The 27434-nt window shown below is 42.6% G+C and overlaps 1 protein-coding gene across 3 annotated transcripts in view; it reads right to left on the reverse strand.

Moving 5' to 3' along the window:
- Positions 1–6842: 6842 nt before the first annotated feature.
- The window catches only part of STPG2 (sperm tail PG-rich repeat containing 2), a 431616-nt gene continuing 411024 nt past the window's right edge, over positions 6843–27434 (reverse strand). For 2 of the 3 annotated variants that reach the window (XM_074950652.1, XM_074950649.1), the window contains 2 exons: positions 10977–11100; positions 6843–7113 (listed from right to left, as the gene is read on the reverse strand). In XM_074950652.1, the coding sequence (XP_074806753.1) occupies positions 7097–7113; positions 10977–11100 (141 nt within the window). In that variant the 3' untranslated portion in view covers positions 6843–7096. Of the gene's footprint in view, positions 7114–10949; positions 11101–27434 lie in introns of all 3 variants that reach the window. The other variant, XM_074950650.1, reaches the window with a different exon arrangement.

Genomic DNA, 27434 nt, shown 5'->3' on the forward strand with positions numbered 1-27434 from the left:
CTGTTTGACCCTGTATGTCACTTCTTAGAGCCCTAGTCACAGAGAACAGCACAGGCGTTTGTGACAAGGACGAGACATTAAGGGTGAAGAATGTTTTTATCTTTAAATTTTAGACCTTTAAAACTCATAAGTTAGATTCCAATTCAAACATTAATTATTCTTAATTATTATTATTAGTTTGGTTGGAGAATGAAAGGACACAAAGCTCTGAACTAAAACTAGCTGAAATTTGGGAAGCAAAAACAGAAATTCTGCAGCAGTTATAACTTACGGGGGTAGGCACAGAGTTATAATCAGAATCATTCCACCCCACCTATTTGCTTGCAGCAAACACTGAAATGCAGCCTCAGAGGGGTGAGAGGATGGTATCCAGCCAGTGCACAGAATACTGCACACCAGTGTGGAGAACCTTTGGATCTTTAATGACCAGCCAGGATGTATCTGCTTAAAAATGTCATTCAAAAGACCCACACCCATTGATGCAGCTGATAGTTCTTTTTTGCAGTAGCACCACAGGGTCCAATTTTCACAAGACAGAGCCTCAGTTGTTCTTGAAAATATATCTGTACGAACAATGCTGGGTTTGTGTGTGCCCACTGCATACACATAGGTATAAAATGTGGTTTCCCTGATCTAAGTGTGCAGGTGAGAGGGAAGGTACAGTCCTGCACTGTACCTGTATAGAAGACAGCCAGACTTACCATCCAAGCAAATGCTAGGCTGTTAAGCTGCCCAATCTACTTTTTGGTGCTTCTTGCCCCAAAGAGGTCACGGCTGCAGTAGTGGCGAAGGACCAGTCCATCCTGCTTGCCTAGTGGAGTTAGGAAGCTGGAGCTATAGGGAACTGCTTCAAGGACATGAGGAAAAGAAATTCTTTAATTGCCTAAACACCAATGCTAGGAGCCTGGGTAACAGACAAGAGGAATTAGAATTGCTCATTTATGAGCATAAATTTTATTTAGTTGGTATTACTGAAACCTGGTGGGATGATCCCCATGATTGAAATGTTAAAATCAATGGTTATAACCTATTTAGGAAGGATCAACCGGGGGAGTGGCACTCTCTTTAAAAAAAAATAGAATTGCCTGTTTGTGAGTGACTGATGCATTCAGAGGAAAATGATCTTGATGATCTATGGATCAATGTCCTAACAAATAAAGCAAAAGATGAGGTATTGGTTGGGGTCTGCTACAGATCACCAGATCACAGTAGGGAACAGGATGACTGGCTCCTTACACACCTATCTATAATGGGTAAGGGAAAAAATGTGTGTGATCACGTGGGACTTCAATCTGAGTGACATATGCTGGAGGTTTCATGCTGCCAGTATTAAAACAAAATGTCCTTGGAATTTCTAAATATTACAGATGACAATTTCCTAATGCAAAAAGTGTTACAGCCAACATGGAGGAATTCGATATTAGACCTTGTCTTGACAGATAAAGAGGAACTGATTACAGAACTAAAAATTAACAGTAACTTCGTTACAAGTGATCGTGACTTGTTCAAATTTGTGATATGCAAACAGAATACATTCCAGAATATATACTTGGTGCTTTAAAAGGGCCAACTTTACGAAGTTGAAAACAATTATTAGCCATATCAGCTGGGAGAAAGAGTTTAATCAGAAAAATGAAAATGATAACTGGGAAATGTTTAAGAACACTTTACTAGATGCCCAAAAAGCCACAATCAAGGGAAAAGACTGTATTGGTTTTAAAATGCTCCTGGTTTAGAGAGGGATTGAAGGCAGCTATAAAAAAATAAATAATTTAAAGAAAGGAGAAGTTGATAGTAATGAATATAAATCAGAAGCTGGGAATTGTGGAAAATTGATAAGGAAAGCAAAGTGACACAAAGAGAAACCTATGGGCCAGCAGTGTTAAAGAGTTATTTTAAGTATATTAGGAACAAAAAGAAGCCTAACAATGGCACTGATCCATGACTAGATTCAAATGGTAGAATTATCAATAACAATGCACAAAAGGCATGGTCAGTATATATTTCTGGTCAATAAATATTTCTATTCTGTATTTGGGAAAAACAGATGATGTATTCATATCATATAACTCTCTTTCCATTCTACTAGGATCTCAGGTGGATGTTAAACAGCAGCTACTAAAGGTAGACATTTTTAAATCAGCAGGTGTGAATAACTTTCATCCAAGAGTTTTAAAAGAGCTGGCTGAGGAGCTCACTAGACTATTAATTTTCATTCAGTCTTAGAACAGTGGGAAGTTCCAGAAGACTGGACGGAAGCGAATGTTGTGCCAATAATTAAAAAACAGTAAACACTATGACCTGGGTAATTATCACCTGTCAGTCTGACATTGATCCTGGGCAAAACAGTGGAACAGCTGATATGGGACTCAATTAAAGAATTAAAGGAGGGTAATAAAATTAATGCCAATAAACATGGATTTATGGGAATTGGATCCTGTCAAACTAACTTGATATAATATCTTTTTTTGATGAGATTACAAGTTTAGTTGATACAGTTAATAGTCTTGACAAATATAATTAGACATCTGTAAGGCATTTCACTTGGTACCACATGATATTTTGATTAAAAAACTAGAAAGATATAAAATTAACATGCCACATATTAAATGGATTAAAATGCATGCAGGGTCGTTGTAGCCATGTTGGTCCCAGGATATTAGAAGATGAAGCAGCTCTGTGCTCTAAAGCTTGTCTCTCTTATCAGCAGAAGTCGGTCCAATAAAAGATATTACCTCACCCACTTTGTCTCTCTAATATCCTGGGATCAACACAGCTACAACAGCAGTGCATATTGCTATTTGATTGCTGTTCAGTGGCCTTGCTGAAATGATTTGGTGATGTCTATCCAGTTGACAAGGATCCATAGCACAAGATCCACCAATACAATAGACTCTACCTTTGGCAGCCTCATGACAGAACCCAAGGGCTGAATGGTCCGGGAGCCGGAGCTAATAACCCCCTCACGCCACAGAGATACTTTCTTGAGGTCATTTTCAGGTCAATTTTCTTGAGGTCAGTTTCAACCCGGCATTTTCAGGATCCCCAGATTTGCCCAAAATGTTTTGATACATAATTTTAGAAACCTACAGACACATTCCCTTGCTCATTTACAAAAGTCACAAGTGATTGTCTATCTCAGTTGTGGCAACAAAGTTCCAAGGATCAGACAAAAATAAACCATATTTAAAAGTGAATTTGAAGGTGAACAACCTAACAGCAGCAGTTAAAAACAAATTTTTACAGTATTAAACATCTCAGTAGCATTTCTTGACGCATTTGGGCCTGATTTTTAAACCTTGCTTCTGTTTGTGCACCCAATCAACTGAAAACACAAATGCTAACATTCAGATCTCTAAACTGAATTGCAGGCAGAATGGCATAGTCAGATACCCAAATGTAGCGTTTATATCCACAAAAATGAAGGCCCATTGAAAATCCATAGCAACATTTACACCTATATACCTTATAAATTAACTAAACCCAATCAACCAAGAACAAAACCCGTTAAAGAAACTGAACATTAACATATGAAAACAACAGTAACAATGAGGCCAACACAACTCAAATCCAAGAGAATGCATAAGTGAAAATATATGCTTAAATTATTGGAAAATCCTACATCAGAGGGAAAAATAGTACACTGGCAAGCATGGAGACAACTTGGCTGCATTTGCCATGCACATGTGGAATGCCTCAGGGCATCACACCCGTGTACTCTATGTCTGCTTCCCTCCCAACAGGCAGACAGACACACACACACATTTACACATTCCCCAGCAACCCTCGGGCTGCATAAGACAAATGTGGCTTCCGATGTGTAATTTCATGCACAAACAAATTTTTCAAGATATCCTTTGGAAATGTGTCTCTATGCATTGCCGCATTTTGAGCTCTCAAAAGAGGTGACTGTACCACAGTCAAGAGGAGAATTACTGGCCACAGCTCATGCCTCATGGTGAAACACACCAGTAGTGCAAGCTGGGTGTTACCATTCTAGATGCATTTTGGGTATTTAAAAAGAAAAGTAGAACTAACCAAGATATTTAAGTTTTAAAGTTAGCTGCTAATTGTGCACAGTAGTTAATTTCCCCCAACATTTTATGTGATGAGACCAACTCTTATTAAAATAAATGGGATGTTGGTACCATTCCATTTAGTGCCACTTAGCAATGTCACAATCCCTCTTTTTATGGATTTTTTTTACTACAATACTTCCCACTCACATGATCAGAAAGCTAGACTCCACCATTCGTGTTAATGGCAGTTGCGGTCCTAAGAAACTTTTTTACAGAAGAAATCCCTTGAATAATGTGTTCGGTATAATACATATAATTACAACAGGAGTTTTGTGTGCTCAGCACTTTTGAACATCAAGCCCAGGGCATCTCAAGTTGGACACGCAAAAAGTGAGTCACCCCCAAATTAGTAGTTACGGTCGAACATTTTGGCCATAATATCTATGGCTAAAAGAAGGAGGTAGAAGGCTGTGCTTTACTGGATTTTGGTCATTTATCTCATATACACGGAGATCATCTTTATAAAGCTTTTCATGTTTGCTTAAGGCCAGAGAAAAAAAACCTTTTTATTTCTTTAATGCTTCATTTTTAAAGTACAACTTTGAAAATATGTTTCCTTGACTGCAGATTTTTGTTTCCATTTTGAAAGGGCTGGTTGAATGCAGGAGGTCATGAATCATGCTGCTCTGTGAATTTTGTACTGCTAATATTGCTGCGAATGAGTCTATAATAGGATGTCATCTAGTAGCTAGGCACTGTCTTTATTAAGTTGTAATAAAAACGATTTCTCAATGGTTACCGTGAATTTAAGGCACTTTATTGCTGAATATAGCAATGATATGTTGCAGAATGCTTTTTAATTGGTTGTTAGCATCCAGTGTGTTGCTAAGACCAGCAGTTTGCATCTAGATAGCACCCACATGAAATCAGTTTTAAGTCTGCACTCTACAGTACTAGTTAGAATTAAGGGGTGAACATGTTTTCCATTTTCAAGATCCCTTTAATGATCAGGGTTTTCATCCCTTTCCTGGTTCTATCCCACTGTTACAGTGTCCATGTCAGTAGCTACTGAGAGACCATTTAAATATCAGGTTTAAGCAATTACCAACCAGTTTATGGGTGTGTTTCATTTTGGGAGACTTTGGGTCTTTTTCATGGTGGGTCTTTTTAATTTTTACTTCTAATTGTTCATCCATATGCTTTCAAAACCCCTAAGGAGGGGTATCACAGACAACAGAGACAGAAAAGGCCTATTAAGTTACATTATCTAGGTCATCCCATCAGAGTATTCCATGAAGTATATTCTCAAGTGCTTTCTCCAGATGCTATATATGGAAAAGAAAAATACTGCACAGTGTGTGAGTTATTGTATGTCTGTTTTCCCACTAAATATTTAATATCCTCGCTTCCTTGCTACTGCAATATAAATAACAATAATAGTTGTTTGAGATGGTAGTTTTTAGCATTCTCTGAATCAGAAATTGAAAATTTCTCACATCTGAGGTTTGGGACTTGCAACATTAAGACTTGCAAAGGTGCCAATCAAACATTGCGAGACGCAAGGACCAATAGCAGTTTAAAGGTCTAATATCTTGCAAACTGACAGAATTGGAAACAAATGTTTGGTAGCTTTCATAGGCTTTGCCAATGACATAACTGCAAGATTTTCCAACTCTGGAACTTTGTGAGATATATATCTTGAAACTATGTCATTCTGATTACCATAATACTTTTTGTTCTTACTTGAATTCCAAAATGATTTTAGCAGCCACTATCTCGAGAACTCCCAGAATGCAAACACTACACTTTAAGGCCATCTAAAGCTTGGCTCCTCACTTTTAAATTGTACAAAGCACTAATAAGTTTAGTGAGGCACAGGTTACTACAATTATGTCAGAACTGAAGTGGGGAAAAGTACACGATGCTACTTGGAATGACATGATGTAAAGGTCTGCTATGTCATAATCTGCAAGGCTTATAAACTCTTTCATAAACCAGAATACATTTTTTCAGGAGCAATAAGCAATCAGTCCTCGATAACTGATAAGAAGAAATAACTAAGAACTAAGGAATAACTAAAAAATGAACAAAAGGTCTGGTCATGCCCCTTTGATCCATGCACAGAGGAGAGCTCTGTGTGTAGATCCATTCAGTGGCATGAGTAGGAATCATCTTCTTCTACACCACGATCCTCTCTATTCCTCCACCAACAGAGATCAATTCTGCATGTGGACAGAGGGCAGGGCAGAATGAACATCCTTCCCCGTCTCAACCACATAAGACATCCAATCAGGAGTAAAGCACTCTGAGATTGAACAGCCCGCTCTGTGTCCAGAGGCAGCTGCTGAGAGGAGAAACCTTGTCAGGACAGGTCAATCCAGAGGAGAACAGGTGGGAGCTGAGAAACAGCAAAGGTACAGGGTCTCATGTAGAAGTCTCTGTATCTCATAGGGTTCTCTGAGATCTGTGCATATCTTAAGGGATCTGTGAGGATCAGGGACCAGCCTCTCCACTTCTTATGTGGAAAGGAGGGGCAAATCTTTCACCCATTTAAATATTCTGAGGAAAAGCAGCCTTGAAGGGAGCCTCACTGATTTATCCTTCCCCCTTTCTCTGTTTGTGGTGGGGGTTTCAGCCATGTTGGCTCAATCAGGCTGTAAGTTAATTCATCCTGATGAGGACAGGCAACAAAAACTCAGCCATCACCTTTATTTTTGTTTCACATTGCCTAGCGTTTTGTAGTTTGGTGCCTTCTCTGGTGCCTGGCAAAGAAGAGACTAGGGAGAAAAAAGACAAAAGGAAACAAATATTTCATCTCAGATTTTTATTTGTGGTTGTACTTTAAAAAGAGGACAGTCAGCTCTTCATGAGTTAAATAACTGGAACAGATGTCTGGTAATAAGGAAAAAGTACAGAGGAGGGGGAAATTAAATAAGATCTCTTGCAAGAACAGCTTTAGTATCTCTGGAGGTTATAAGAGCAATCATGTTCCTTTGAGCAGCTGATGGAGGACATCATTAAAATGTAGGCACTCCTTTGGAAGAGAACTTTCAGCTTGATTCACTCATTAATAGACACTAATGCTGGATTGTGCCTGTGTGAAACAGAAAAGAAGAAAAATCTGGTTCACTGAGTCTGACTCTCCTAAACCTTAACTAAAGGAATCCTTTCAAACTTTCTCCAGCTTATTAGAAACATAAAATTCTATTGCGTCAAGTTGCTTTAAGAGACACATCACACTACGCTAGGCAACTAATGAATCATCATAGCATGAGCTGTTTGGGGTATGCTATGTGGATATATGTCTTCTTCATTTACAATGTCTAGTCATGGTTGACTGTCCAGTCCAAAAATAGTGGAGTGCATAGGCAGCCCTTTAAAACTTAGCTGCCACACAATATGACTGTTGCATCATGTTCTATCTTGTAGGCATGCATGCGATAATGCAGTGTAGGAAGACTAGGGCTCGATGAACCATGGAAGTTTAGTTCACAAAGGGGATGATGAACCAAATCCTATGGTTTGGTTTGAAAACTTGGAAGTGTTTCAGGTTTGCTTGGAGGTTTGGTTCTGATTAACTTGAACTTTCAAGGTGTTAACCCTATAGGTAGCCCCCTTTCCTCTGATGTCTCTTCTAACAAGCCCCAGGACCTCATTTTCTTTCCTTAGGTATCTTCAGAGGGTGAGGGGACCCTGGGATTTGTTAGTGAGAGAAAACAAGAAACATCAGTTTGGGGGAAGGGAGGTTCACCAGTATGCCAGCTGTGCTAACTTTACCCCATGTTCACTGAACATTTGTGGGCTGGTCACAGAAACAAAACTTTAATTCCTGTCTCAGTTTGAATCACTGACATTGGATGGAGATATTTTGCACAGATCTCTCTATTAAGGAGAAGATGAGAGACAGTTCAGCATAGCCTGGTTCTGACAGTGCAGCTATAAAAGGAAGGAAAATCTCAGTTTTAACATTTGCTGTGTTAACTAAGTACCCAAAGGAAATATTTTGAAACCCTGTTTAGATGAAGGGAAGATGCTTACATGACATCTTCTCTATAATAAGTCCAAACTCCATTGTTTAAAAGTACATCTGAAAGAATGCAGACCTACATAGTCTTTCTTCCCCATGGGATTCTAATAGGGTAGAGGCCTGACATACCCTTAGAACAGTGGATCTCAAACTTTTTTTTAGTGACCCACTTGAAAACTGCTGAGGGTCTCGGTGGACCACTTAAGGATCTTTCCAAATGTTGTTTGTACCGTTAGCTAACTATTGTAAAGCGCTTTGGATAAAAGCACTATATAAAAAAAATAATAATAATTTACTTTTTTTGTTCTACAAATAAAAGCATACAACTCGCCAGAGGCTGGGAATGAGTGACAGGGGGCAGATCACTTGATGATTACCTGTTCTGTTCATTCCCTCTGGGGCACCTGGCACTGGCCACTGTCAGAAGACAGGATACTGGGCTAGATGGACCTTTGGTCTGACACAGTAGGGCCATTCTTATGTTCTTAAGTTAATTAATAGTTTAATATCAGTAGCCTTACCTTTCTAATGCGATGGATGTGCCCTCTCTCCCCCGCCGTGGCAGCCCCCGAGCGGAAGCAGGGAAGGAGGGGCTCTCTCCCTTTCTCCTCCATTGCAGCCCCCGAGCTGGGGGTGGGAAGGAGGGGGGCTCTCCCCTGCCACAGCAGCCACAGAACTGAGGCTGGGAAGGAGGTTGTCTCTCCTAAGCAGCCTCAGCCCTGGAGCTGGGGAAAGCCACCTCTTTCTCTTGCTGCCACAGCCCTGCACATCCCAAATTCCACCCCCTCTTCTCACCCCACTCCCACCCCCCCAAGGCCACGACCTCACCTTACATGTGCATCTTCTCCAGATCCAGGCACCTAATTAGTGGAGCCACGCCTGCGCGGCTCCACTAATTGGGTGGGTGGCCCTTCATTCTCTCGTGTGCGGCCACCCAGGGGTGCACCTTAGAGGGAACATCTGTGGACCACCTGAATGGAGCTCACGGACTCCTGGTGGTCCACAGACCAGAGTTTGAGAACCTCTGCCTCAGAAGTTGTGCTTTTTAGTGAGATAACAAAATATTGGATAACTTGTTAACAATGGGGTAAGAGACAAAGTCATAATTCATTAACATATTGGAACATAAAATAAAAGTATATTAAATATAGAAAAATGCTGCTTTGTCTCAGGTACTGTCATGTGTTAGCTGTCGGTAAATGCTTACTTTTCAGTGGTGATCACTGTACATTTGCAGATATCTTTAAGTCAGATTTCTGAATTTTAACATTGTTTTATACTGAAGTTCACCTTTAATTTAGCAACTTGCCCGTCAGAGCTCAATTATTTCTGTCTGACTTTGCAATAAAGCCACAATCCTTTATTGAAAAGTGATCACATTAACAGAGTACAATCCAGTGTTAGTATTAGGAAAAGCCTGCCACCTACATTTCATTTATGTGTAGTTTCCACAGTCTTCTCTAAAGAAGTAAGGGCAGAGGTGAAAGTACGCCCCGGTACAGTGTACCGGTAAGAGCCGGTGCGCCATACCAGGACTGGCTTTCCGAGAGGGCAATTTAAACCCCGGGGGTAGCAGCGGCAGGGCTGCAGCTGGGATTTAAAGGGCCCCGGAGCTCCAGCCGCTGCTAGCCCCCCTCCCTCCCTGGGCCCTTTAAATCCTGGCCTGAGCCCTGCTGCCCGAGCCCTGGGGTAGCGGCGGCGGGGCTCTGGCGGGGATTTAAAGGGCCCCAGAGTTCCAGCCACCGCTACTGTTCCGGGGCCCTTTAAATCCCCACCAGAGCCCCGCCGCCACTACCCCGGGGCTCAGGCAGCAGAGCTCAGGTGGGGATTTAAAGGGCCCCGGAACTCCAGCTGCTGCTACTGCCCCCGGGGCCCTTTAAATCCTGGCCTGAGCCCTGCTGCCCGAGCCCTGGGGTGGGGGTGGGGGGGCTCTGGCAGGGATTTAAAGAGCCCCAGAGCTCCAGCCACTGCCACTGCCCCGGCCCTATAAATCCCTGCCAGAGCCCTGCTGCCAAAGCCCTGAGGTAGTGGGGGTGGGGCTCCGGCAGGCATTTAAAGGGCTGGGGCAGTAGCGGCGGCTGGAGCCCTAGGGACCTTTAAATCCCTGATGGAGCCCGGCCACTGCTACCCCAGGGCTTGGGCAGCAGGGCTCAGGCGGGGATTTAAAGGGCTCGGGGCTCCGGCAGCTGCTACTACAGAGGAGCCCCAGGCCCTTTAAAGCTCTGCCAGAGCCCAGAGCCCCAGGGTAGCTGTGGCAGCCAGGAGCCCCCAGGGCTCCTCAGTGATTTAAAGGGCCCGGAGCTCCACTGCGGTAGCGGCAGCTGGAGCCCTGGGCCCTTTAAATCGCCCCCAAGCCCCAGGGCTCCCAGGCGCCTATGCAGCTGGTAGCTCAGGGGTGATTTAAAGGGCCCCGGGCTCCCAGCCGCCACTACCGCAGCTGGAGCCCTGGCCCTTTAAATCAAGATTTAAAGAGCCCGGGGATTTAAGGCCCTGCCTCCTCCGGTTGAGGCCACGCCCCCTGCTCAGGACTCCGGCATACCGGTAAGTCCTCTAACTTACTTTCACACCTGAGTAAGGGAAATATTTATTTGGGAAGTAGAAAGCTAATAAACTTTCCTTTCTATGCCTGGCACAATTATAATTTGCTTTAACTATGAGCACAGTGTTCCGCTGTAGTATTTATTCAAAAATTGCTATCAACCCTCTTGAGTGCAAATATTAATATGTAGGGGAAGATTTGCAAATTTCCAACTTCCTTTACTATGTGGAATAAAAAGCCAGTTTTTTCCCATATTAAATAAAGTTAAAATTAATATGTTTTGTAATTTGGAGAACATACTAGAAAATGTAACAACCTAATATGAACTCTTAAATCTTTTAGTAATATAGGTAAGCATATTCACCACTGAAGAATTCCTAAGCAGACATACAAAGTGCGCCTGGGTGCACTGCCTCATATTTGCAAACAGTGTTGTCCATCTGAGTTGCAACAGGATTCTGTAAGGTAGCGTTAAATGTTCTCTTCAGGACAGTGTCCTTAAACAATGGGCTTAGCTGTGGAGACAAATATATGAATTTCAGTCAAATCAACAGTAAGCATACATGAGCAGAATTCTACAATAATCTTGCTTATATACTTCCTAGGAAAGAAAGATTCTGCTTGCCACAAGAGACTGCTTCCTCCAAAGCTACTTTATGGAAATCCAAAGCTTCTGCATGGAAAAGCACTCAACATTATCTACTACAGCTAAGAATACCTTATTACACTGTGCCATTTTGGATTATTGAGCTATAAACAATCCTGGAAACTGCAGGTGCTCAGCAACACTGAAAATCAGGCAAGTTATTTAGGTGTCTACATACGCATGAAGGACCATAAGTTTAGGAACCTTTTTTAAAAAAATCATGGAGCACGGTGATGGAAGTCTTAGTAGTACGAGTGAAGGGAAGGAGGAAAGAACAGAACTAGATGATCTTTAGAAGTCCCTTCCAGTCCTACAGTTCTATGATTCTATGACTGCAGGACCACCCATATAAATAAATGTTTGCAGGATCAGGATCAGGCTTGGTAAGACTGAGTTAATTCAGATGTATATGGGCATCCCATTGTTCAGGTGTTTTTTGTTTTCATCATTACTAATGCGCAATATCACAAAATATTTTATGCATAAAGATGACAATAAATTAAGGAGAAAATGATCATTTTAAGGTGAGATTTCAAGGGAGGAAGTAATTCTTTGTCTTGAAGGGAAGGAAGGACAGAGGTTATAAATAGATGTGGCAGGAGGGTCATGTGGGTCCCCAACCTCTGAGGCAGAGATCAGAGGAGCAGTGAGTGGGCAGAGGAATAGGTGGGAATGTGGTCAAAGATATCTGGGAGAGGATTCTGGGGACCATAATGGCAATTTTGAATTTGTTAAGTCAGTTAAAGTGGCAATGGATGGGGATGATCTTTCTCCCTGAAACAGGAAAAAGGCAGTAGCATTCTTAACCTTCTGTGGCTTAAAAAGTAGGGAGTTTGGAAGATTATAATAAAGGGAATTGCAGTATGCAGCAAGGGAAATGGGTGACAGAAATGAAGGGCCTAATTCTCATTTACACCTAGGCCACTTCACACTCATCTGTCAGTGTACAAGATCCTTAAAGTGGGAGTAGATTATATCTAAACCCATTTTAACATCCCTTTACATGATTAGAACAGTTTAAATCCGTAGAGGCAGGGTCATAATAATTAAACATTCTAGGAACTTTCTAGAAAGCTCTGACACAAAGAAATGGGAACCATTGGTGAAAAAAAGTTTTCATCATGGATAAATCCAAGATTTCTGACCTTGGGAGCAAGCTAAAGCCAGATTTACAGAGTCATGAAGTCAGATACATGGGACTAGAGCTGGGGAACTATTTCTAGTGAATGATATATTTTACAAACAGGGGCCTTTCTTCTGTGCATATAAAGGGAAGGGTAACAACCTTCCTGTATACAGTACTATAAAATCCCTCCTGGCCAGAGGCACAAAATCCTTTTACCTGTAAAGGGTTAAGAAGCTCAGGTAACCTGACTGGCACCTAACCAAAAGGACCAATAAGGGGACAAGATACTTTCAAATCTGGGGTGGTGGGGGGGAAGAAGTTTTGGTCTCTCCATTCTGTGTGCTTGCCAGACACAGATCAAGGAAGCAAGCAATCCAACTCCATTAGAATTAGTAAGTACTAGCAAGGGAATGTGTTAGCTTATTTTTGTTTTGGCTTGTGATTTTCTCTGTGCTGAGAGGAAGGTGTATTCCTGGTTTTCTTTTTGTAACTTTAAAGTTTTTCCCAGAAGGAATCCTCTGTGTTTTAATCTGATTGCCCTGTAAGATTATCTTCCATTCTAATTTTACAGAGGTGTTTCTTTTACCTTTTTTCTTTATAATAATGTTCTGTTTCTTTCAGAATCTGATTGGGGTTTTTTTTAGTGTCCTAAAAAAACCCAAGGTTGGTCTGTGTTCATTTTGTTTATTCTCAAGCCTCCCCAGGAAAGAGGGTGTGGGGGCTTGAAGGAATATTAGGGGGGAGTAGGAACTCCAAGTGGTCCTTTCCCTGAGTTTGTCTAAATCACTTGGTGGTTGCAGCATTACCTAATCCAAGGTACAAGGGAGAATTTGTGCGTTGGGGAGTTTTTAACCTAAGCTGGTAGAAATAAGCTTAGGGGGTCTTTCATGCAGGTCCCCACATCTGTACCCTAGAATTCAGAGTGGGGAGGGAACCCTGACAATGAGTTATTTGTAAACTGACTAATTTGTATTTGTCATTGTCCCATTAACACATCATGCAAACATATTTCAGTGTAAGTGTTGCGTGTGAATGATTCAGTTCATCTATATCTTCAACTGTTTGATCGTCATTATTCATCATATATGGTTGGTTCCCCTAAGTCATATGGTATTGTTTCTGTTCCCTGACTGGATGACTGAAACAGTAGCAAACACTAACACAAAAATATAAATGTTTATAAATCAAGAGTCAGTACTTCCACCACTAATAGCAAATTCCCTCTTACTTGTCCAGCATTTATGTGAACAAAATCTGCTGACACAACTGTTTGAGAATAAGCAAACATGAAAAAGTGTAAATGTGGCCAAATATGAAAGTGATTCTGAATGAAAGAAAACATCCATGAATAAATGAGGGGGGAGAGAAGTAGAATTAAGTAGTAAGAGCCAATAAGAGAAGAGAACTAGTGGGGAAGCTCCAGAGAAATAAAGTAAAGAAAACAAGCAACTGCGTATGAATGAGGTAGCAACAAAGATCCTGTGACTTAATATTCACTTTAGAAAGAAGCAACCAAGCTGTATTGAAAACTATAGTCACTGTATTGGATCAAATGACTGAACTGGAAACAATTGTATCCATTTTAGTTGCAACTGCGCAGTAGGGAGATATCAAATCAACAGCAGAGTCATTAAATTGTTAGGTTTCCATCTCCCTTTATAGAGGGAGGGAGAGAATGCAGATCTGCCCACAACATAAAATATTCGAGGGATGAGAAGAGTTAAAAAACAAATAATCATAGGGTTGCCAACTTTCTAATCACATAAAACCGAACACCCTACTCCGCCCCTGCCCTGAGGCCCCACCCCTACCCCACCCCTTCCTGAGGCCCCGCCTCCTGCTCACTCCATCCCCACTCCCTCCATCACTTGCTCTCCCCCACCCTCACTCACTTTCACTGGGCTGGGGCAGGGGGTTGGGATGAGGGCTCTGCGTGTGGGTGCAGGCTCTAGGGCTGGGCCAGAAATGAGGGGTTCAGGATGCAGGAGGGGGCTCCAGGCTGGGGGAGGGGGTTGGGGTGTGGGAGGGCATGAGGGCTCTGGCTGGGGATATGGGCTCTCAGGTGGGGCTGGGGTGAGGGGGTTGGGGTGCAGGAGGAGGTGACAGATTTATGTTACCAATCTGCCTGAGGCGACAGGTGATCAGGCTGAGGCCACAGGATTGTAGGGGAGGAGGTGAAGGAGCACACCAGGCGACTATGTTTTAAAGCTTTATTAAGCAAATAACAGCAGTGAGTGCTGGGAACACTTCCACGTTACTTGGAGGAAGGAAGGAAGCCTAAGTGCCCCCACCCTAACCCACTTTCATACTCACACATGCACGACCAGAGGCTGGCCAAGCCTGGGTGTAATGTAAGAAGTAGAGGGGGAAGGGTAGACGAGAGTTTTGTCCCCTGCACAGGCCATTTAGGGTCCGCTGTTGATCTCCGACTTGCTTCAGCTTTTGGGAGGGTTTTAAGTTTTGGGTTTTTTGGGAGGTGTTTTGTTTAGGGACCTTTGTCGCCCATGCTCTCTGTACCAGTTTAAACTGGCCTTTTGAGGCTTTTTTTGGCTTTTTTAAAACACATTGGCTTTAGGGTTGTTATATTTTTATTTGCTGACCTTTGCATTTTTACTAGTTTTTGCACTTTTTGCTGTTTTGTTTGTTTTGTGTTTTGTTTTGTTTTTAATGGTTGGCTAGGGTTGGGTGAGATACAGATACAGCTGCAGGCTTTTGGGTTGCATAGAGTCTGTTCCAGTGCCATGGCCTTGGACTGAAGCCAGCATTTTATCTTCGGACTGAGCTGAAGTGTTGAGTTAACCTGGGTTTTTGGTTAGGGGTTTTTTTTTGGCCTCTTGCAACCTGCAAAGGAACCTTTTACTTTTAACTTATACCTTTAATCCTTCCCAAAATACCTTGCAATACCTGCAACAGCGTTAGCAACATACAATGCTAATTTGCCTCCCCAAGGAATCCCCTAAGGAAGGGGGCCATTGGGTTTTAACAAGGGCTCCGGGAGGGAGTTTGGGTGCGGGAGGGAGCTCAGGGCTCGGGCAGAAGGTTGGGGTGAGGGAGGGGGTTAGGGGTGCAGGCTCTGGCCAGGCTGTGCTTACCTCTGGCAGCTCCAGGAAGTGGCCAGCATGTCCAGCTTCACGCCCACAGCTCCCGTTGGCCGCAGTTCCCGGCCAATGGGAGCTGTGGAGCTGGTGCTTGGGGTGGGAGCAGTGCTTGGAGCCCCCATGGCCATCCCTGTGCCTAGAAGCTGGACATGCCAGCTGCCTTAGCCCCGCCGACCGGACTTTTAGTGGACTGGGTGTTCCAGTCAAAAACCAGATGCCTGGCAACCCTAAATAATCCTCATAATGCTTTTAAATTTTATAAAAGTTTCATCCAAGCATCTCAAGGTGCTTTGGAAGTTGGATAAGTATTACTATACCCATTTTACAAACTGGATAACTGAGGCACATTGACAGAACAGTGCAAGTCTGCTCTGCTGCTGCTGCTTGTGCATGACCAGTTTGGTTGACAGTAAACTTCAAAAATGTGTGACAGCAAATTGGCGTAATACTGAGTACGGCTGAGAGGCTTTGGACTGACTCTCATGAATTTCAGGGATCCTTAAACTGATGAGAAAATATAGCTACAGATCCTGCTTCCAGGGCTACAAGTGAGCCAGAGCAGAGAAATTAGTGAGGTTCCTTACTGCATGGGGTGAAAGTGGATTGGAGGGGCTGCACAATTCTGGTGCAGTGCAAAGCTCAGCTTTGGAAGGGGTCTCTTCACTGCAATATGCAAAATGCAGGCCAGAGTGGGAGAACCCACTGACACCCAAATCCTCCTCTCCTGTGGAGACCATGTGTTAGGACAGTGGGAGCTAATGATGTTTTCGGCTTCCAGAACTGCTTCACAGCCATCAGCAACCTGAGCAGAGTTACCTAGCACACAGTGTGGTATGCAAGCAGTGTGTTCGATGGGAAGCCCTGGGCTCTAAGGATGAGGTCTACAGCTTTGAAGTTATTTGGACATTGTGACAGGTTTCAGTCGGTCCTCCGAACCCCTAGGGAGCGCTGGAGAGCTATGGTCCCACTGGCAGGCCTTAGTCACACCTTTCGGGCGCTGGGGAATTAGCGGGGAAGGTGTGCCGGCCGGAGTCTGCAGCGCGCCCCGCAGGCAGGGGGGCACCGGCCGGAGTCTGCAGCGCGCCCCGCAGGCAGGGGGGCGCCGGCACGAGTCTGCAGCGCGCCCCGCAGGCAGGGGGGCGCCGGCACGAGTCTGCAGCGCGCCCCGCAGGCAGGGGGGCGCCGGCACGAGTCTGCAGCGCGCCCCGCAGGCAGGGGGGCGCCGGCACGAGTCTGCAGCGCGCCCCGCAGGCAGGGGGGCGCCGGCACGAGTCTGCAGCGCGCCCCGCAGGCAGGGGGGCGCCGGCATGGGTTTGTAGCACACAGTTCTACTACCCAAGACAGGCTGGCCTGGATAGGGGAACTCAGGCCCACCCAACTCCACTGCCTTCTAGCCCAGGGCCCTGACAGTGGCGGGAGGCGAAGGTCCCGCCGCTGGGTCAGCGGGGCCACCCGCTCCCACTGACCAAACACCCCCACCCCACGGTGCAGTTCTGCCCCTGGGCTACTTCCTACCCAGTCTCTCAAGCGGGTCTCTCCGGTCCCTCCAGCTCGTCCGGGTATTCCGCTGCGGGCCACCCCCGCTCCCCCTCTGTGTCGGACTCATGCTGGCCCGGGCTACCGCCAGGCCCTTCCAGGTCCTCTGGGTATTCAGCGGCTGGCAGTCCTGGTTGCCACAGGCCTTCCTCCCGGTCAGGTTCCTCCTTGCCCAGGGCCTCCCTGGGTCAGCAGCAGGATCGCGAGGGAGCAGCCTGTGTCTGTCTCCCTCCCTGGTGCTCTCCTCACTGGGCAAAGGGCCCCACCCTTTGTACTTCCTGTCCCACCCCTCCCCTTCTGGGGAGTGGCGTAAGCTTGGTCTGGCCCCGCCCACTCAGGCCCAGAGGGTGGCTCTTTACCCTCTGTTTCGGAGGGGAGCCACCCTGGCTCCCTACAGACATATACACTGAATAAATGCAGATATACAGTATAATGTACTGAATTTTAGAAGGACATCAAGTGCAGCTTACAACTCAGGATTACTGAGCAACTGTATTCACATAAAAGTCAATCTTCTAATAAAGTAATTTAAGCCATAGTTTAACTCTGAATATGCTGTATTCAACTAAGCTCCTGATTTGAGTATAGAAGTTAGTGCCATCAGCTGGATAAGAAATTAATACTAAGAACAGTCTCTGTAGTGTACATCTAGAAGAAAACCATTCCTTTGGCCCTCTGAATTTGCACTCTACCTTTTGTTAAAAGGAGCCTAATCAAAAAGCAGTCCATGAAAAATCAGAAATATCTCTGAAACTAAGTCTTGGGGTTTGCAATCTTAGTGGATGCAAAAGAGTACAATGCTTTGGTATTTGAATTTTAAATTAATTTAAACATCTTCAGTGGGTATTATTTACAATTTGAGTAAAGGCAACACTGTATTCATATGTATTACCCTTGCACTTCTGCAGCAGCCAAAATGTGCTGAATTTGGCCTTTAGATACATGTGTGTGCATGCACCACTAAGTTTACTATGCTTGCATGGATGTAAATGAAAGTTGAGTTTGGCCCAAAGTGTTTTTACACTTGACTGATATAATTTTCATCTAATTGTTTCCCACATATACTCAATAAATCAACATCGATACATGGCACTAGATTATTTTTTTACAATACGTATCTCCTTCCACACAGAGAACTGTTTTAAGGTACAAGTGCCTCCCTTATGCACCACTATTTTAATGTTTTACCCTTATCAGTGAGTTTCTCTAAAATACTTGGGAAATCTCAACTCATGTTACAAGGCTGGTGCATGTCTACTTTCTTATGAAGAAGTGGCGAACCAAGTAATGAGCTTACACTGGCCCAGCTTCTGACCAGTGCAAGATGATACAATTCTGGTGCATAAGACTGGGGAGCTGAGGGGAATTGGCTGGAGCCTCTCTATTGATGATTCATGAGCAGCTAGGAGATCACTCATGTAACACAGTTAAGTGTGTCCCTGCCTGTGGATATCTATATATTGGTGGGTTTGGAAGACTCAGGGTCCCATAGTCCAGGTTGCACTCTGGGGACCCCGTCACACCAGGAGTTCCCTACAAGACCTTGGAAAGGATTACAAGGTGCTACCTGCTCCTACGAAATTATACAGCCCTGACAGCAGGAGCAGAATTGTTTCCTGCCTCCCACTGCTCTGTTGGGGACTCATACTACCATTTGATTCTCCGATGACCCTGCTCAAGATCAAGAGAAGCAGTGCCTCTACCTAGAGCGTCCTCTGATTGAGTAGCAGCTACCCACTGTCCCCTGAAAGTCCACCTCAGGATATTGGTGGAGAGGAAGCTGGTCCCCATGAAGACAATCAATGTTCAGGTGTGTGTGGGAGAGTTTTGGGGTGGGATGAGCAGGGACGGCCTGCTAAAGGGACAGAGGTTTTTCATAGAGTCAGGTTTTATACAAACCCTAATCTCCGTGTGAAGCAGCAGTGGTTGATTCAATGCCTGATCCTGCGGCCAAAATCCTGCTGGGTTAAATTCACAAAACTCATGAAACAAACCACTCTCCAATTCTAAAAGTATCTAGTGGATTGAGTGTAGTGGTGAAAGCCAGGAGCACCTGTTTTCTAATCAAGGAATCAGAAAATGAGACAGATTTTCTAAAATTTTAAAGTGAGGCTGTAACTTCTTTTCCAACCCTCTGCCCCCCTTCCACTTCAGCACAGGAACCACCCTGGATACTAAGGCTCCCAAAAGGCTCTACTGCCATACAGGGAAGGAGCCCAAAGCCTCAGCCCTTACTCTTCCAGCCTTCACCCCCATCTTCTGGTCTGGAGGACAATTTTTTTTTACAGCTGTGACTCCCACACACTACTGAATTATAAGTACCATCTCCTTTCCCCTCTTCTCCCCCGGAAGGCAGGTAAAAGCAACAGGGTGTCATGACAAGACGGAAGTTTATGTTTAGGAAATTGATGTCGGATGCCATTAACATCTTCCTTTTCTACGACTGACGCTTACCAAGTATTATTGTCACTATTATCAGAATTTTCATGGCTGTTATGTCACCATGCTTCCAGCACATCCACCACAGGAACAGATGGGGTTCATAGTGCCTCTGAAAGGGCCCAACAGACCTGTCCTGCCTGTAGCACTTGGCAAACTGGACAGCCATTCCTCTTGGAGTGTGCCTTTACACAATCCACTATTTCACCTATTCCAGTTGAAACTGGGAGGAACTATCCAAGGAAACAGCAAAGCAGACATAAGAAACTGGATACCAAACTTCTACTACTTGTCCACTGCACAGGACAATTACCTAGGTGCACGTCACAAGAAGGCAGCACACATCTATCTGAACTAAAATTGATGCTGAACAATGCAAGATCCATCACCAACAAACAACAAGCAATACACGACCTCATTTAGTGATGCAATATAGTTAGCAATACTGAGACTCAGCTGGATGATACTGCTAGCTCTGTGCTAGCCCACCTCATCCCCCTAGATTACATGGCCCATCACAAGTCCAGAGAGGTCAAGAAGGCAGGCAGCACTGCATTAGTCTTCTTTTCAAATATCAGATCCAAAGGAGATGCCGCAGGTAAGGTATTCAAATTCATTTAACTAACAGTGGAAACCGGAGACACAGCTAACAGATTTTATGCTCATTCACAGACCATCAAAGAGTATATGGTTCATAAAGGATCTCACTGATATCTTACTGATGATGGTGGTGAAACACCCCTGACTTGTCATCCTGGAAATGTCAACATTCAGGTTGACAAAGGGGCAAATGTAAACTCATTTCCCCAACTGCCCTCCTAGGACTTTCACAGGTTAGCTCTGGTCCAACCCACACAGCCAGTTTCACCTTGGTCTTAGACTAGATGTCAATATAGAGGCTAACATAACCCAGGCAATCCTTTGGACAAACCATAACTTCATTTAATCAGAGGACAATGGTTTCCCCACTCCCAGGCAGCAAGAAAGACTAATGACTCTGATTCAACCATGAAGCATCTTAGGGAATATCTACACTGCAATCCCAGGGTAACTGCAGCATGGGTAGTCAAACCTTCACAAGGTTTACCAGCACTAGCTTGGCTATAAATAGCAGCATGGGCTTCAGTGTTGGCAAGCAAGGCAAACAGATCCCCAGGGTGCTTGTACAGATGTGCTGAAGTCCCTGCTGCAGCATCTACACTGCTATTTTTAGCTGTGCTAGCGTGAATAAAACTACCCCAGGTATGCCTACCCATGCTTCAATATTACCTCGGACTGCATGTTAGACATACCCTTAGATTCCATCAAATTCCAAAGCATGCTAAATAACAGTACCACTCCACCTTCAGGAGGAGAAGTCAACAATCTGGTGAATCCTTATGTTTATAGACTAGCCTCGACTGTCAACACACTCACACCCCAAGCAGCTCCTCCTCCTCATTACCTATATAGATTTCCTTGGTTTTCTGACACCCAGCACCAGATGAAGAGAGAAGGTCAGGAAGTCATGCACAGATGGTGGAAAACAAAGACTGAAACAGACAGGATGAAACATAAATAATTTCTCCACACCTATCCTGAGGTTGTATTACAGACAAAGAGAACCTTCCTATCAGCCTCCACTGAAGCTCCCAAATCCCATTTCAGGAAGATAGTCAGGTGGTAAACTGCTTCATCAATCCTGACTGCCTGCAGCCCACAACAAAACCCAACACCAAGCCCTGGGAAGAACGATCAGCCTACTTTGCTGAAAAGATCACATACATTTGGAAAAAAGAAAAGGAATACTAGTGGCACCTTAGAGACTAACCAATTTATTTGAGCATAAGCTTTTGTGAGCTACAGCTCACTTTATCGGATGGGAAGGCTCTCAAACAGCATGAATCTGCTCCCGCTATTCTGACCAAGAAACAGCCCCCTAAAATCACAGAGTTCAGTACACTCACTCCTCAAAAAGTTCTGGACATCCTAAAGGAGTCTCAACCCAAGATCTGTGAACCTGTCCCAATCCCTTCCTGGCTGACGAAAGACACTCAGCTGGTGCCACTAATGAAGGAAATAGCTGATGCCTTGTTCAGTAAAGGATTCCTCCTTCAAACACGCTATAGTCCAACCAACACTGAAGAAACGTGCATTCTTACACACATCAGTTCTTGCCAGCTACCAGACAGTATCAAAACTTCCACTTCCGAGCAAGCTCTTAGAGAAACTGACCAAAGGCCAATTACAGGCTCATCTAATTGAAGATAATATCCTTGATCCAGTACAATTTGGATTCAGGCCAAGACATGGGATGGAAAAAGCTTTAGTGATACTGATGGGGTGATCTCCTCCAGTCAATAGATGGTATGTAGGCATCCATTCTCATCCTCCTGGATCTCTCTGCAGTATTCAACACTGTTAGCCATGAAATACTGCTGTCCTGCCCGAGAGGTGACAGAGATCCAGGGTAATACCCTAAAATGGATTAAATCCTTTCGGGGGGGTGGGGTGTGCACACAAAGAATAGTGATAAGAAATTGCCATTAGACCCTTCACTTATGGAGTCCTATAAGGATCAATTCTCTCTCCAGTCCTATTCTACATCTACATGTAGCCACTAGATGAACTAGCCAGACAACACAGCCTGAAGTGCCAGCCATATGCAGCTGATACACAGCTCTACTATCTTTCATCTGACCATACCACTACCACTACGATAGCCCTGTGATTGCATGAGATGAGCCCATGGATGAAAAACAGCTGGCTGAAGCTGAATCTGAGCAAGACAAAGCTTATGCTGGAGCAGAAGAAAGCACTTTGAAGGGCTTGCATCCATGGCATGGTATCCTCTGGCTGAAGGATACAGAACACCTGCAGTTATTCAATTCAGTCCATAATTTAGGAGTGCTCCTGGATTTTTTGCTGATGCTCAGCTGTCACATAGCAGCATCCATAATTAATGCTTTCTACCATCTTTGGTTGGCTGAGAGACTCCATCTTATTCAGCAGCCAATGATCTGATCTTTGTTATATATGTCTTTGTCACCTCCTATCTAAACTACAGCAAAGAAATGTATGTGACCATGAAACCATGAGATCTTAGGAAACTCCAGGTAGCACAGAATGCTGCAACACATCAACATAAGCTACCATGAGCATCTCAAACCAGTCCTTACCTCACTACACTGGCTTCCGATAGAATACCAAGTCAAGTTCAAGGTGTAGGTCCTTATCTTCAACTCAACGGCCACAATCTAAAGCTCCAGAATGAAAACTGTGGCCAACAGCTCCACTCCACATGCACAATGAAACTTGCTACCACAAGGCTAAAGCTCATCTGTGCAGGAGACAGAGCTTTCTCAGGGGCTGGTCTGAGACTGTGAAATGAACTCCCACAGGAACAGAACCATTATAAACCTCCTCACCTTCCACTCCAGTTGCAAGGCTCCCTTCATCAACCTGTCTTCTCTAACATAAACACAAAGCAGTTAGCACATTTTAAAACAAAACAGAATCCGACACAGCACACCCAACTCTCCTCAACAGGAGAAGATGAGAGAGAGAATGAACTATCGATGACAAATGTTACAGTGCTTAATGCATTACTGGAAGGCACTCATTGTGTTTATGTGTAAGTAATTTAAATTATTTGTTTCAGTTTCCTTGAGGATGGTCTGAGGATTAGTTAATGTTTGTAAATGTTTGAAAATGGAGTGCAAAGTATTTTTGTTATAGGTTAGGTACTACCAAAATTACTCAGATACCCACATTGTGAACAGGAATCCCTCTAAGAGTCATTATTAAACAAGAGAAAAAATTGAAGGAGTAAGGCCCAACCTCAGGCTTTTAATCCAGGCAGTTATTATTTGCCTGGAAATGCACAACCCAGTGGTCAGCATTGCTACTACAAACTGTGCACTAATACAAACATCTGAAAATGTGAAAAACACCTTTTCACATACATACAGTTTTTGTCTCAAGACTGGCCAAATGGAATTCTAGCAAATGTTCCTATAGCAAAAATAATAACCTCTGAGCTGACAACAATTATAAGAAATTTCAGCCCACAGAGTAATCTCCCCCTGACCATCCCTGAAAAGTAAGTGTCAGAAAAAGAGGGTCGTATGATCTAAATTTCTGAATTTTGCAACGTAAATTCTACTACCTTTTTTAAAATTTAGTGTGGGTTTACTAAGATGACATCAAAGAGTGTTCTTTACACATAACAATGGCAGGATATGGCCTAGTGGTGAAGAAATAATACCAGCTCTGAAAAGATTTAAGGCTCTTGGAACAAGTTACAAGTAAACAGTCATTTAGTTTAACAGCATGCCCTAGTATAATAGAATTTGGGAAAGTATCCAATAGGGGATGACAAGAACTTGTCTTTATCTATGATTTGCCACATGGTATGCATCTTAATGCAGTAATGGCCACAACCAATCACTAATACTAAAGAGCTAGGAGACATTTCCACTCCAACAGACGTTTTTTCTTATAATCCCTCAAAACTGTACAATTTCTTTTGTTCACTGTACAATAAGCAATAATAAAAATCCACCTCTGCACTGATCTTCCAAGATTTTCAAAAACTCCTCCTATATTTCCAATTGATGCCAAGCTAATTAGGTTCATTTTAATGCCTTAGCTCATTAGGCAGCTTAGCAAAAGTATTTACATAAAGGAAAAATCTAATAAATAACTTTCTCATCTGTAAATAATAAAGGCCAGAGTTTTCCATGTAACAATTTGGTAAGTAACCCTAATCCTTCTAATAGCTATACTTGGACTATATAATATCTCCAGAATAGCAAAAAAGTCATGTAGTCAATTTCTCACATAACAAGAGTTATCCTGGACACAAAAAAAACTTATACCACTTCTAAAATAAAACATATATTGCAATAACAATTTTTAAATTTAATGGAAAAATAATATTTTGTCTCTGAAATTCTACAAAATAATAAGTTAACAGAATATGGAGACATATGAGAAAATGCAGGGCTACATGTTGAAAGTAACATAAATAATTTATGCACTCACAGTTCCAATAAGATGACCAGTGAATGTTCTCCTTACATAAGCCCATCTAGCCCAATATTCTGCCTTTTGACAGGGGCTGATGCCAGATATTTCACAGCAAATGAACAAAACAGGGCAATTTATCAAGTGCTCCATCCCCTGATGTCCCACCTTCTAGCAATCAGAGGTTTAGGGACACCCAAAGCATGGAGTTGTGCCCCTGACCATCATGGTTAATAGTCACTGATGGATCTATCTTCCATGAACTTACCTAATTCTCTTATGAACCTCAATTCTCTTAATACTTTTGGTCTATACAACATCATCTGGCAAGGAGCTTCATCACAGGTTGACTGTGCATTGTGTGAAGAAGTACTTTCTTCTGTTTGTTTTAAATCTACTGCCTATTAATTTCATGGGATGACCCCTGGTTTGTGTGGTATGTGAAGGGGTAAATAACACTTATTCACCTTCTCCCCACCATTCATGGTTTTATAGACCCCTATCATATCCTCCCTCAATCGTCTTTTTTCCAAGATGAACAGTCCAAGTCTTTTTAATCTCTCCTCACATGGAAGCTGTTCCATACCTCTATGTAAGATGTTTCACACTGTGCTGTAACATTTTCTAAAATGTGATTGCTCTGTAAGCAAATATATTGTAACACACCTTAAAAAATGCACAAGGAGAGCAAATGCATTATTCTAAACATTCCTTCTGAAAACTATAATACCCTCACCCATGCTAAATAGTACTTTGCTTCACTCATGTTCACATTGACGTTGAGAAGACTATTAGCATAGAAAGGCACTTCTGTGTGTAATGGGTTGTCTTAAGCATTTTCTGATCAATATCATTGTAATGCATTTTGAAAATCTATACATTTTAAACACTCATTTTGTAGGGAATACAAAATAATTTAAAAAAAAGAAAATGTGGATGCTTATCTGAACCTTATCCAAAGTACAAACCCTGGAGAGCTGATCTTTCCTTCTAATCCAGCTTTATGTAACCCTTCCATTTTCAACCCTGGCTCACAGCAGTAGCCGCCAATTCTATTACCTAACCCTCTGTCTATAGTCTCTTAGATCTATACCCTATCCGAGATTAAAATTGAATATTCAACCATCAATCTGTTACTGGAAATTAACTCTATATTTTCAGTGCAAATACTTTCAAAGGCATTTATAAAACCAAGCTCTTGGACCAGTTGAGATAAAAGGATTCAACTGGCACTAAGCAATCTACTATGTGACAGAATAATTGACTAAGGCCCCAATTCAGCAAAGGATTTAAGCACATAGTTAAGTCCATCTCTATTCAGCAAAGCACTCAGGCCTCAATTTAGGACAGCATCCCTATTCAGGCAGGATGCTTAAGCATGTGCTAAAAAGTCCCATTAACTGGGAACAGACCACAATGTTTTCCTGAACAAGAATACAGTTAAGCCTATACTCAAATGCTTTCCTGAACCTGGGCCAAAAACATGTGCTTAAGTGCATTTTAAAAGCTATTTAGGCATTGCTACGCTCAGTGTTGTGATGACTAACTGATTTAGGAGCCTAAGTCTGATTTTCAAAAGGGATTTAGACATTCAGGAGTCTAAATCCAATCAACTGTTGATGGAATTAGTCTCCAAAGTGCCTAAATGCATTTGAAAATGAGATTTAGTCTCCTAAATCAGTTAGCCATTGCAGTGTTGAGCACAGCGGTGCCTACATAGCTTTAAAAATGTGGACCTAAATGAAAAGTGGAATGAATGAGTGAAAAGGATTTTAAGGAAATTCGCTCTACAACGTTCTAAATAAGAGTTATTTTCATGGAAAACTAGTTCACAGCCACATAATTTTGTAACTTACAATATGGAAACAAGTTTAGTAAAAAAAAAATGTAATTTATCATTCATAATTGCCTCTTGTATACAAATGCTTGTACAGACTTTCAATGGTCTGGAACTAGATGAGTTTAAATACTATAAAAATAACATTATATTACATATATTTCAAATAAGCAAAATTAATACATTCAAAAGTGCAGAAAAAAAATACTATCCACAAACGTCATGTAATTCTTTTATAATTTTTACTGAACATACAGTGTGTGATGCATACAATACGAGAGGCAATTTAAAGGTTGAATGAATTGCTGAGATATGGGTCTGCTAGCTATCAGCACATATGTTAAGTATAAAGAAAGCATTCACTTTTCACTCATTAATGACATAATTTTTCTGTTTGCATTTCACTTTGTTACAGGCTTCAAATGCCAGTTAAAAAATTTAAGTAACAACTTATTTTTTTATTACAAAGATATAAACTTTTAAATCGGCATAGACTCTCAGGAGAGCAGTAGAAAAATTATTTCCATTTTTTATTTGATTTTAACAATTAAGTTCTCTGAGCATTAAAAAAAAACAACAAAGTTTAGCAATTGAACAGAATACCTATTGTATCTCCAGGCAGCCGAAAGAAAGCTGCCTCAGGGAAAGAATTTATTAAACATCCGTTCTCTCCCCCCCACCACCTACCCATTTTGAACTCAGAATTATACAGCATGCATCCTGTCTCAAAAACATTGTGATTTGCCTTTCAGTCATATACTTCCTGCTGCTGGTGAAATCTAAGCTGTGTTTCATGAAAAGGTTCAACTCAAGAATTATTACAATGCCATGGTTACAAGGCAAAATACATGGTAGACTCAGGGGGCCAACCAAAGGAAACTTGGTTTTAGAAGAAAAATTACCCCTCTATTTGGAATTTCATATGCACAACCTTTTGCATTTATGTTTATATGTATCTGTAAAGTTTAACTGAATATCTCATAAACATCATAATGCTGACCTGTTTTATCTGCAGTGCACTTTGCGTGGTCCAACCATTTGTGAAATGGTAACGTTATCTAGTAAAGGCTGTTTATGTTTCGTTTATCATCTCACAGTCATTCTGAAAACTTTTCCAAAGATGTGTGAGAAATGCTTAGGGCTGCCAGTTTGTTGGCAAA

The sequence above is a fragment of the Natator depressus genome, chromosome 4 (assembly GCF_965152275.1).
Source record: "Natator depressus isolate rNatDep1 chromosome 4, rNatDep2.hap1, whole genome shotgun sequence".
In the NCBI taxonomy this organism is placed as follows: Eukaryota; Metazoa; Chordata; order Testudines; family Cheloniidae; genus Natator; species Natator depressus.